This window comes from Leiobunum rupestre, chromosome 4 (genome assembly GCF_980474605.1).
Source record: "Leiobunum rupestre chromosome 4, qqLeiRupe1.1.hap1, whole genome shotgun sequence".
Taxonomy (NCBI): domain Eukaryota; kingdom Metazoa; phylum Arthropoda; class Arachnida; order Opiliones; family Sclerosomatidae; genus Leiobunum; species Leiobunum rupestre.
In genome coordinates, this window is record NC_143387.1 from 51,985,925 (window position 1) to 51,998,818 (window position 12,894).

Sequence of the window (12,894 nt, forward strand, 5' to 3'; positions counted from 1 at the left end):
GCCTATTATTTAAACAAAACAAACAATTATTTAAATAAATGCCATTTTAATTCAAATAAATGCTTGGTTGCGTAAAAAACATAATTAAATAAGTTAAAATGATATTCTTTTTACCAACTTTTGTTAAATAAAGCGGAAATTTTGTGGATAATGAATAAACAATTCCGAGCACTAGTATGGGATGAGTAAAAGTTCATAGATCCGTCCTGATTATAGGTCGATAGAAAATTTATAGGTACAAGCGCAAAACCAAGCAGCAGGGATTTTAAATACGGTTTAAGTTTACTTTTTTACGCTGGTTACCTCGATTTTTTTACAAAGTCCTTTTTTACCTATCACACGAACCCAAACCTTAATGTTCGCGTTTCCCTGCTACTTGGTTTTACGCTGGTTGCAGCCTACTTCCAGGGGCTAGTAGGCCACACTTTGAAGCTCTCTGGCGCTCTTTTAACTCATCGAAGGAAATTGGGGAAAAAACAGACATACTTCTCAACTCACCCCCTACAACTCCTTCAAATTTTTGCAAAACCTTTCGAAACACCCTGTAGAACAATACCGAAGATATTTCGCATTTCCGATACCACGTGGACGCCATCTTGAAATGGCCGCCATTTTCTAAAGTTACGATTTTGAGAGTGCATAATGGAATTTGAAGTTACCTCCAGTGGGTCATCTATCGACATTGAGCGTTTCGATTGGAACAGCCTTATGAGACTGATTTCCCTCGTAAGAGGTATATTACCTACTTTTGATATTATTTATTTACGTTATTAGAAATATTTGATAAAAGTTCGAAAAAGTTTAGTCACACGCCATATCGGTGTTCAGTTGTCAAGGTGGAAATTTTAATAGTATAACAGAAATAAACGCACACCTCAGACAGAAAGGGGGTACTCCCATCGTGCAGAATATCTTGGAAGAGATTTTCCAGTAACTGTCGATAACGCGTGCCTGTCAAGTTCCAAATAAAAAAGATTTCTGACGTAAACAATCAATAAGAAAACGACAGATGGCGGCGTATGATGAACGATTTCGTCTAAACGGAAACCAAAGTTTTCCGACGCGCACGAACAGTTTTTGCTACAACGTCCTCAAAATTGCACATAAATCGCGATATAAAGTGTTTAGGTATACATTTGTAATGTCTAAGGCTCCATTCGCACTGTATTTAATCTACGTCGAATGTAAGAACATGTATTTCCAAATTGATTGGCTAGTATAGCTTTCCGTAGTGTTGTAAGTCGGAATATTTTCCGGAAAATGACCGAGGTCTTTTTTTCTGGAAAATTTTCCGTATTTTTCCGAAAACAATAAAAATGTTTTCATTCCATGATTAGTCTAATATATTGTTGACAAATTTAAATAAAGCGGTATTATCGCCTCATTTTTTCGAATCTAAAAGTAAAACTAAACCTCTAGACTATTTTAAACTGATTAACAATGTAACACTATTAATGTTTTGTAGTATGTTTACTGATATTTGACATTTTATATTGATAAAGTTAAAAATATTAAAAACCTTTAAAAAATAATTTGTGTTCCATTTTATATTTTTCCGATTTTCGGAAAATTTTCTGGAAACTTTCCCGCATTTTATTTTTCCGGAAAATTAACAACACTAGTTTCCCGGCATTTATCACAAAAATAAATTTTCGAAATGTTGATGAGCAGAAACTTACAGAGATCATTTGGTAGGAGTGGTTCATCATGGCAATGAGCAGATTGAGCAGGACGACGACGTTGATAACGCAGTAGGAGCCGAACATGAGCATTCCCCAAAAACGAGTGTAACTTTTGATGCCTTTCAGCTCGAAATTGTCCAAGTCGATCAAGCCGAAACTCGCCCAAAACAAGGTCTGCGATGATTCGAAAAGGCTGCGACGAATAAAAAGACACAGCACCTTGAGCAGAATGGCTTAAAAATATTAACCTTGCATTTTATGAACAAATGAGTATTGTTTAAAACCTATACAGTGAACAGTTACTGACCTTGAGAACCGTAGTTCAAGGTGAGCTTCGTTTTATCATATGTAACATAATTACTCATAAATATGCCTCTGTATAACATTTCCATTGAAAACATTTCAATGAGACCTTGTTTCACGCGGGTGACGCGGAACATACATTAAGCAGACTTAAAAATGCCAAAATGCTTACCATGGAAATGAAATCATGTGATCGCGAGGCACGAACTAAACTTGACATGGGCAAAGCCAGAAACGCGCGAGGAATTCTCACTAACTTCCGTTTCCCATCAGTAAAGTTGATGACGCGTATTTCGTCACGGAATTGTAAGTGACGTAATTTACGTCATATCCCGTGAACAAGGTTTCATTAACGAAAATGCTTTTATGGCATACTTATGAGTGATTATTTTACATATGGTTTTATTGAAACGTAACTGACTAGTGGCTAGTGGTTCGACATTTGTCAATTTTGCAGCTAGGAGCAACAAACACAACACCCCACACAAGGAGAACGCAACCCGTCAAAAGTCGTGGATTTTCTTGTGTACAGTATTCATTGGCTGCCGTCGGAAGGGGGAAATTCGGAAATTGTCTTCTCCCCCGCCCGTAAAACGTTCATCGTAAAGGCTCGTGACACTCGTCTAATGAAATTCGTACACAACCCTTCGTTAGCGTGTTTAAAGGCTAGCTGCGTTCTCCTTGTGTTTGTTGCTCCTAGATTTTGCGGGATTTTAAATCTCCAAGTGATTTCAGAAATCAGAAACTGATTTTGAGGTTTAAGAGCACAATTTTCGCGTTCATTTCTGGTATTTTAGGCTGATTTCGAGATTTTGGAATCGATTTTCGTCCAGGTTTCGAGATTTTCAAGAGTTGATTTCAATATTGGTAAAATCATTTTTTCTCTGGAGTGCACGGGATTTGTAAGAATGTTGGACCCCTCGACTAGTGGACATCTAACAAGAATAATAATGATCACGTAGGCTAATACCCAAGGCACCATCTTAGGCCGAAGTCATCTTTAATACCATTACTTCGGGTGACCTGGTTGTACTGCGCAGGAGGATGGTTGTAAGTCTTTCATCCCACGCGAACCAAAAGCTCCCTACACTCGAGGGGGCTATCTTAGTTTATGGAAATCAGCGTAAATGGTCTACTTTCTTATTACTGGCAACTATGGAAAGGAATTAAAGTTGGCGAATGAGCAGGCCAAAATGTCGTAACCTTGGCACAGGTCGAAACAAGATGGCGGCGGCCAGTAAACGAAACGGAACCACTCTATGACGGAAGCACCTTTTATTCATTGGGCCACTAAAGCAATAAAACCATCTAAAACGTTTGAAAGAGCGGGAAACCTCTCAGACTTATCTTTAAAAGAGTTAACTTCAAATAAACGCGTTTAAAAGACATGTCAAAAGCGAGAAGAGGGGACAGGGGGGGGGGGCAGATACGAAAGGGGAAAAAAACTGGAAGAGCGGTGACTCGAAGCCTGTCAACTGTTTGAAGATTCAAAATGAATTTTTGCCGATAAAAAGACCCCAACCAAAATATAACATAAAAATATTGAATTTTCATAAAATAAAAAACGGGTCGTTCGAGGCGGGTGTATTTCCAGAAACCGAGGCCTAAAGCCGAGGCCTAGATAGGCGTAAGAATGGCTGACAAAACAACGCAGTTACAGGGTTTTCCATAAATCACTCTTTCTCGGAAGCCAAGGCCTTATTTTAATATTTACAATATATTTCTTGTAGGGTTATTTCGCTCGAAACGAAATATTTTTCTAAGCCTTGGTCTTTTTTTGCGTCCTGTTTTTAGGTTAACGTGATTTATTTATCGAAATTTAAGCGGGACTCACTGCAGCGCGATTAGGACGACCCCTGGCGATCTACGTTCGCCAATCTTTTGAATGTTTTTGGCGTACGGATAAAAATGGTGGACCGTTTAAGGACTAATGACAAAAAATTTTAAGTTTAGGCGCAGTCGTTTTACTGTTTCTTCTAAATTCCATATGAAGATAAATTACGCCATTTGTAAGGAATGTAGCCCAAATAGGGCCCGATTTGTGTAGGATATAAAACGTTATTGGGGTTTTGAGTAACTCTTACAATCGTCATCGCTGATTTTGTCGAAATTTAATCAAAGGTCGGAGTCGGACACTTGCAAATTTTGTCTACTTGATCAGGGCCGTGGTTTGAGGTCTCGCGTCCCTGGGCGAAATGCATGGGCTTACATAAACTTTTACGGCTCCGCCCCCCCCCCACCCCCTATGAACGGACCTCTACCTGATTTTGAAGTTTAGAGTGATTTCGAAAAGCTGAATCTGATTTGGACATTTCATTTTAGGACTGATTTCGAGATTTTCAAGTTTATTTGAACAACAGCTCAATCCATCCTTCGTTTACCAACGTTATTCACCGTCTACGAACAATTCTTTCTAATAATCTGGCTAGTAAAATCATAAGTCACATAATGAACATAAGTATGACCCTAAGTCTGTAATATTGTTTCATAAGTTTGTTACTTTGGGGAATATTTTACTGAGAGCTAGTAACGGAGTGACGTCATCACAAAAAGAAACTCTCCCCCTAGCGAGGCGCTGTCAAAAGCTACGTGTGACGCGTTATCAAGCGGACGCAAAACGGTGACGAAGCCCGTAATACAGTTACTTTTGCATCTGAAGAATAGTGTCACACTTATGTAACAATATTATACAATTATGGTATGACACATCCTAGTTTCTTTATACCATCTTTTTTAAAGATTGTCCGTTTTGAAAAATGTGCCTAATTACTGAGAACTTCCAGCGACATCTGTGTTTAGTATTTGGAAATGGTAGATAACGGTGGCCGAAAAATCGCACCAACATCCGATTTGAAGGATCAATAAAAATAACGTTTTCTTAGAAAAATGGTGATCAATTATGGAATAGGAACATAAAATTGATTTCTATAAACATTCTCTTCGTTTCTGAAAGTTATTATTTTCGAATTTCACGTTTTCGCTCCAATTTATCACCATCACATTTGCCTGGTAATAATTTTTTCAATAGTCTTAGTCGATAATTCAAAATAACGGTCAAAAACGCCGCCGATCAGTTTAGTAAAATATTTGCGGCGGCGTAATCGTCGACCATTTACGGAATGGAGATACAGGCCGGAACGTAGGCAAGGCTGACAGATTTCGATAGACCGAAAACGGCCAACTCTCTCAAATTGTTTCGTTTTCAAAACGAAAAATTTGCGGCGTAGCTATCGACTAAGACTATGATCAAAATTTTTCGAAATCATTCAATGTCATACTTATGTTTATTACGTTGCTGATGATAAAAGGAAGGGGAAGAGGGCAGGGCCGTATTAAGGCATATGCCAAGTGTGCCATGGCACAGGGGCCCCGAGTTTAACGGGCCCCCATCTTCGAAATAAATGTTTTTTTCATTTTTTTTAATATTATTATTTCAAGTCAAAAAGTAAGGTCTGAATTTTTTAGGGGCCCCAAATTCTACTTTGCACAGGGCCCCCCATAGCGTTAATCCGGCCCTGGAAGAGGGTGAGGTAGAAAATGAGGCAACTTACTTGGAAAACCTCCTCCAGGTGAGGCAAGCGCCAGTACTATCGTTTCTGGGCGACGTCCCGTCCGGATCGGCGCTAAGGCAGGTTTGATGCTCCATGTGGGCGTAGTACCACAACAACTGATTCATGCCGCAAGCGAAGGCGAACAGCACCAAGGTGTACACGAAAAAGAACTTGACGATATCGATCACCATGCGACCCAGAGATATTTGCAACGGACCCAAGTGAGGGTTTACCGAAAATATGTACACCAATTTCAAAGAACTGCAAGACGGAGACGAATCAAAATCGACGAACGGCCAAAAAGTGATACCCGCATTCGACGTCGTACGAACCTAAAGATATTGGCGGTGGCGAAGAGGCCTTCCGCGATTAAAATGGGGTCCCAGGCGTCCCAATCTTGTCTGGGGAATTTGGCCGTTCCGGTGTTCATGGCGATTTCCTTTTGAACCTAGGAAAACAAATTCCAAAATAAGGAAATATATAAATAATAATTCGATAAATACTGACGGTAATACCAAGAATGTATTGAAGTTACTTAGAATATTGGACTACAGGATTCTAATTCCCATCGTCGCAGCCTTTGTAGCTTAAATTCCTCTGCTTTCCCATTCCAGTTTGCTATATGGTATGAGCTTGAATGCGCCTTAAATGCGGACGAACTTTCTCCACAAAAGCTGTGAGGATGGTACCAGGGGTTAATGCTATACTGAAATATTCATAGTAACTTCAATACATTCTTGGTAATACGCGGAAAAATAATAAATCGACGTCCGCCATTTGTGAAAACCGCGCCACCTATCAACTGAAATTGCAAATATCGCTCGTAAATCAATAAATACAATAAATAAGACGCATTAACGTCCGCTATTTTAGTCCACTGACTCCAGCGCCGCTAAATAAAGGGAGGTTGGCGACATTAAAGTCGTATTAGGAAATCGGTCTCATTAGAATGACGACTTCCAAGAAGAATGAGAATAAACAATACGCGAATGGAGGCCAAGATAAAGGCGGAAATGACGTACGGCCGTTCTATCTTTTCCATTTCCTGGCCAAGGGGCGAAAGAAAGAGTAAAGGAGAGTGCCACTGATGAAAGTAGAGATGTCGCCGACACCCCCTCTAGCGGGTAAAGAAAACACTAAGAGGCGAAATCGTACGAACTGAAATCGAATGACACGCGCCATGACCCTTCGGCTGACCTTTCGCGCGTTCGCTGGCCCGAGACAGCGTCGACCGGCAAAAGGGGTCGCTCGAGTTCTTTCTTTTCCCTGCACACTCGCGCTAATTTCGTTAAGGCAAGGATCCTATATGTCTAACATATATGATCCTTGGTTAAGGCTCCGTATGTGCTATTGCCGCTGGCGTTTTGCGACTGCCGATAAAGTTTAAAAGGGATTTTACGCCGGCTTCACGCGATTAAAATTCGTCAGTCAGTCGTATTTAGACGTATTAACAAAAGTGACATAATTACCAAAAGTGTGACAATCCCTGTACATTCGTATGCTAAAGGTTTAATGAATGCTCGACTCGAGATCGACCACGTAAAAGACTATTTATTGTCCTTTCTGGGTCTTTTTTTAGTCTATGGTATTATATCGTAGGTATATGGCGATAGCATCTCCATAGAACGACGAAAAATCAAAAAATATACCAACTTTGACCAGTGCTACTTAGTTCCTCCGTTCCTCACTACGAGGCGTTATTTGTTGGTTTTAACTTCCTTCCCTCCCCAAGGCATACTTTCCCTCAGGGCCGGATTAACCAATAGGCCGAATAGGCCACGGCCTAGGGCACCAAGCCGACAAGGGGCACCAAGAGGGTTCGAAAAAAATGAAAGTACAAAACTTTAATCATTTGCTTTTCACAAAATATTTTCCGGAGTAATTTTAGTAAATGCGTTCACCCCTATGAACCAAAAACGTCACATTGTCCGACGGACTGCCGTCTAGCCCCTGACGACATACTAAATCTGGCAGCAAAATGAATTTTCTATCCATTTCTCAATTATAAATTGAGTAAGAGTGTAGCTCACTTCGCTCGCTATTGAAAGGGGGCACCAAAATTAACTTGGGCCTAGGGCCCCATAAAGTCTTAATCCGGCCCTGCTTTCCCTTCTCCCCTCCCAACTTGTATTTCGCTAGTAACATTCATTAGAAATAGGTCCGATTGACACATTTTTGGTATTAATTAGACGATAAGTTTACGACAATGACTAAAGAAATCAGGAAAGCTGACTGCTCAATATGGCGTATTGGTCTTTGTTGGTAGACGTAGATGTAGAGCGTAGTGTTTTCAAAATTCGTGCTATCGCCAATGACAATATTTACAAGATATTTACGACGACTACGCGCGGCTTGCACGCGCACGTGATATTACCAAAGTTAAAGTTGTGTCGTAGAAGCGGTGACTGGACAGAATCTCGACATAAAAAATCGCGACAAAAAAAAAACCCCGATACTAAAATCCCGAATAAAAAAATCTCGATAGCCTATAAATTCCGCGGTGGTAAAATCTCAACGGCGGTGTAGTGAGCGGTTAAGAATAAACTACATTCAAACAAGAAGCCCACGTTAATTATAAAAACACCAATTTGAAAATTGGACAAAGTTAAATATTTTAGGTTCAAAGGTAATAATAATAATAATCAGCTAAGCTAATACCCAAGGCACCACCTTAAGCCCAAGTCATCTAGCGACGTTTTTAAAGTAATTAATTTAGGGGTCCGGATTACAATGCGTAGGACGGTAGCAGGGTGGTGGAGAGCCCTTCATGCCACGCAACCCAACAGTTCACTACACTAGAAAACCAGTCCTTATTTTTGGCACCGCTTTGAGCCCAATTAAGTGGCAAAGACCAAATAAAGAGAGCCTGGCAGGTCCAGGCTCTGTGTATACAGGATGTTTCAAAAGGTTATGCAAAAATGTTAAGTATGCCGGTTTTTTCCCCCATTTTCCTACGATGAGTGAAAAGAGCGCCAGAGAGCTTCAAAGTGTGACCTACTAGCCCCTGTAAGTAGGCTGCAACAAGCGCAAAACCAAGCAGCAGGGAAATGCGAACATTAACGTTTGGGTTCGTGTGATAGGTCTGCCGTGCAAAGCACAAAAGCATTAACGACCAAAACCAAAATATGGAGAAAACCCGCGAAATTCAAACTTTCTTTGCCTTAAGATACCCCAACTTACTTCTTTCAAGTTTATATAGTAGACTTGGATTTTTCAACTCAAATTATATTCTGGTACTAAACAATTTACAGGCCAAACGATGATTCAGAAATATCATTAAAAAATGCTTTTTACCACGTATACGTTGGACTATTTATGTCTTAAAACGCGAAAAAATGCGTCTTGATTTGACTTTTAAAGAAAATAAACACATTAATGCGTTTTTGGTTTGAAAATAATGCAAAAACCTAAAATAATGCGTTTTGCAACAAGTCATTTCTCTAAGAACAAAAATTTTAAATTCGAAAATTAGTTCAAAATTGAATTTAACGTATAAAATAAGGTGAAATAAAACCAAAATCTTGAAATCGAAAATGTGGTCGTTAATGCTTTTGTGCTTTGCACGGCAGAGGTGAAAAAGGACTTTGTAAACAAATCGAGGTAACCAGCGTAAAAAAGTAAACTTAAACCGTATTTAAAGTCCCTGCTGCTTGGTTTGGCGCTTGTTGCAGCCTACTTCCAGGGGCTAGTAGGCCACACTTTGAAGCTCTCTGGCGCTTTTTAACTCATCGTATAGGAAAATGGGGAAACAACAAGCATACTTCTCAATTCATCCCCTGCAACTCCTTGAAATTTTTGCATAACCTTTTGAAACAAACTGTATTAATACTTCGTTGAATCGTTTTTTTTTGAAAAGTCCATTTTAAGGCTTAGGATTATTATTGGCTTTCTTACACGATTAAAACTCGTAGTAGATCTTGGAAACTGAAGAACAAATTGTCTACTATAAAAAAGTTATTTAATGATGTACCCCTGAAACGGTTCAGGACCATGCGGGTGGCGTAAGATCCCCGGGGCCCGACGGAAAATGGTCCACAAACACGCTTTTTAGGGGCTTAGTTCGATAGGGGCCAGTCGCCTTGAACTTCACGAGCACCCCACTTGGAAATTTCAGTTCGAAGGACCCGGGACATGAAAAGGCCTTTTTTAGATACACTTCTGATCCTTCGGTATTTACCTGAAAGTAAGCGACGATTCTAAGAGCCACAGTGGCGACGTACAAAGAGTTGGTGATGAAGTCAATGATGTTCCACATGTCGTTGACGTAGGCGGTCAAGCCAACATCCCACAGCTGCTTGATTTCGAACCATATTAGACCTACAACGCAAAAATACCCCGAAAGAGCTTTAACAGTTTTGTAAGATCAGAAATTTAAAAGATTATCGCCAAAGACAATGGAGATTACTTCGGGTTAATGGAAACTGTTTGTATTAGTGTTTCTAATTTCAGAGTGCCGTAAATATACGGTTTACGTAGCTATAGAAATCATTTCTATCGGATTAGAACGGGAATTCAACGTCTAAAGTGTAGCAAAGCTTTCGCGTTGGATCGCGACCACTTTTGAAAACGGGGAAAAAGCGAGTTACTAAGAAACGTCAGCGAATTTCAAGTTTGTTAACTTGTAAGTTGTTCTTACAAATTGCGATAGCGTATATTAGCATTTCTACGGGCGCATTGTCAACTAAACTCGTACTAGGTTGCCGCTGAATAATCCATCGGCCAGTGTGTTTTAGCTCGAGGCTTTTAGATAATTACCGTTCTCTCGATTGCCAACGGTACGTATAAAGAGGTAGATAGAGTGAGTGGGATCTCTTACCGGCGACCCAGGCCAGTATCATCCACTCGACGATAGACGGCGGGGCTCCCCGCTTGGTGGTGGCGTTGGCGAGGTCCGTCTGATTCTTGCACTTGTCCCCGGAACCGAATTGCTCGTCGATGACCGTCTCTCGACTCTGGGACGCCAAGATCAGCAGAACTGCGGCAGAAACTGAACACCCGTTATACATCCAATAGAATTAAAAGCTCCGCGTGTCCCCGCAAAAACAACCCCCTTCCCCCCACCCCACCCGAGTAGGTCGCTTCGAGAGCGACACGCCCCACTCCGAGGGCCACCCTTATTTTCCCGCTACGGATTAAATTTTCTAATTTCCCGGGCCTGTTTGTTTCGCCCAAACATTTACATTTTAAGTGACACTCTTTGCCGACGACGATGGTCGATAACCTAATAACGAGTACTCCGCTCTTCATTTCGGAGCACAAACATCGAGAGTATCGGGGCCCTAGGGCGGCCGAGAGATCGACGGGCCGATAATCAGATTACACGCGGACCGATGAAATAATGTTCCAACTATATATTAAAACTATGAAAATTTGCATCAATTTCTAAAATCACGGATATGAGCTTGGCTAAAGTATATACAGGTTGTTAACTAAAAAACGATACAGGGTCAATAACTCAAAACGTGTTTTAGATAGGAATTTGAAATTTTCAGGATACATAGAACGTGCAGGGAGATAACGGAAATTTCCATGATTTTGAACAAAGTCTTCAAGGTCATTCCATGTCTTCAAGGTCATTAAAAATGTATCTCGAGAACCATAGAGATAAAAAGTTTGTTTGAATTAGAAACGTGATCCCAAATTTGACCAATAACAAGTCCAAAGATTTTGTACAAAACCAGAAGGTCGTGATGAAAATAATGTACCAGAGATCAGGTAGAAGGGCTAATCACTCGACAAGTACTCATGCTTAAGTACCAAAATTTTATTGACATACTTAAGTGACCGCCTGCACGTTCTATGTGTCCTGAAAATGTCTAATTCCAAGCTAAAACACATTTGAAGTTATTGGCCATGTATCGTTTTTTGGTTAACACCCTTCAAAATGCTAGGTAATTAATTTCACGCCACACGATCCCGTGAAATAATCACGTGACCGCCATGCGCGTCTTAATGTCCAGGCTGACCTATACGCGTTACCATGGCAGCGAAGACAAGCCACACCCACGAGCAAGCTACGAATGGGTTGGCTAATGCAACAAAATTACACTTTTGTGTATTCTTCAGAGAGTTTACGTTAAACTTAAACGTCACCCTTTGTAAAATTTATTTACTCTTCGCTACGCTGAACCATGGATAGTAGATTTTGGAGGATCGGTAAAAAGCCTGGTTTTAGCCCCCGTAAACCAATCAAACTAAGGGAGTCGGCCAAGGTTATTTGAAAAAAAAATCGATAAGAGTGGACGATACTGTTCGAAAAAAGAAAAAAGATAAACACGAAGTACATTTTTACGTCAAAAGGTATTTTTTCACGTTTTTATAGATTAAATATGATATACTAAATATCAGTTGATAGTTTTTATTGAATTAAAAAACCAAAATTAAAAATTACTAAAATATAAAGCGCAAAAATTACGTAACAATATCAACCGGGCATTAGATTGTCATTTTGAAATTTTAAGATCACGTGTTACAAACGACCTTGCAAGACTCCCTCGGAGTCTCTCGAGCTGATTGATACGCGGGGAGAAATAAAATGCACTGTGGAAGGGTATCGAAAACCTGTCCTCTTAATTTACTGTCCATGGCTGAACGTATCACAGGGTGACCAGGGAAAGGCTTGGAAGTTTTATAGGAAAAATGGGAATTTTAAAGGCAAATTATAGGAAAATATAGGAAACTAAACCGGCGAATTAAATGAAATTATAGGACACTAAATAGGAAAATATCGGAAAAATAATAAAATAATTATTGCATATCTGTATTCTTTGACTCGAATCACCTAGAATATTGATAACTTTTAATACACTGCTTTCTTGCATTATTGAATTTATTGGATCACTTAGCAGATTTACAATGCCCGTACATTTCAAGATTTTGTTCGAAATTGGCAGTGTTAGAACTAGATGTTCTATGACAAGTACAAAATAAGTTGTTTCATTTTCAAAAGAGCGTAAATTTATAGGAAAATATAGGAAAATAGGTGAAAATAAAGGAATTTATACGAAGTCATTAAAAGTATAGGGAAATATAGGAAATATAGGAGTCTGGCCACCCTGCGTATAATTGTCTCCTCATGGTGCTTATGAAAGGTATGGTAAGTTGTAATAGCTCCGTAATAAACACGTTGTGGCATTAACTGGAATTACGTATTAATAATATCAAGATAAGCCTCGGTCAGTGAACTCATCCACTCTAGAACAACGTAAAAACAGCCGGCATAAGCGACTCTACGCTGATGACCACTGGCGAATAATATTAGTGGTCAGTCCATCTTCGAATCGTCCGCCTTTTCGGGATAACGCGGGCGGCGCGGCCTGACAGATCCTGGCTTCCCTAGATTTGACCCAAACTGACCC

The 12,894-nt window shown here is 40.0% G+C and overlaps 1 protein-coding gene across 4 annotated transcripts in view; it reads right to left on the reverse strand.

The window, feature by feature from the left end:
- LOC149948216 (transient receptor potential-gamma protein-like) overlaps positions 1-12,894 on the reverse strand; it is a 150,967-nt gene that overhangs the window by 25,703 nt on the left and 112,370 nt on the right. For 3 of the 4 annotated variants that reach the window (XM_090173176.1, XM_090173174.1, XM_090173173.1), the window contains 5 exons: positions 10,353-10,523; positions 9,714-9,853; positions 5,869-5,984; positions 5,537-5,797; positions 1,680-1,875 (listed from right to left, as the gene is read on the reverse strand). In XM_090173176.1, the coding sequence (XP_090029302.1) occupies positions 1,680-1,875; positions 5,537-5,797; positions 5,869-5,984; positions 9,714-9,853; positions 10,353-10,523 (884 nt within the window). The remainder of the gene's footprint in view (positions 1-1,679; positions 1,876-5,536; positions 5,798-5,868; positions 5,985-9,713; positions 9,854-10,352; positions 10,524-12,894) is intronic. The other variant, XM_090173175.1, reaches the window with a different exon arrangement.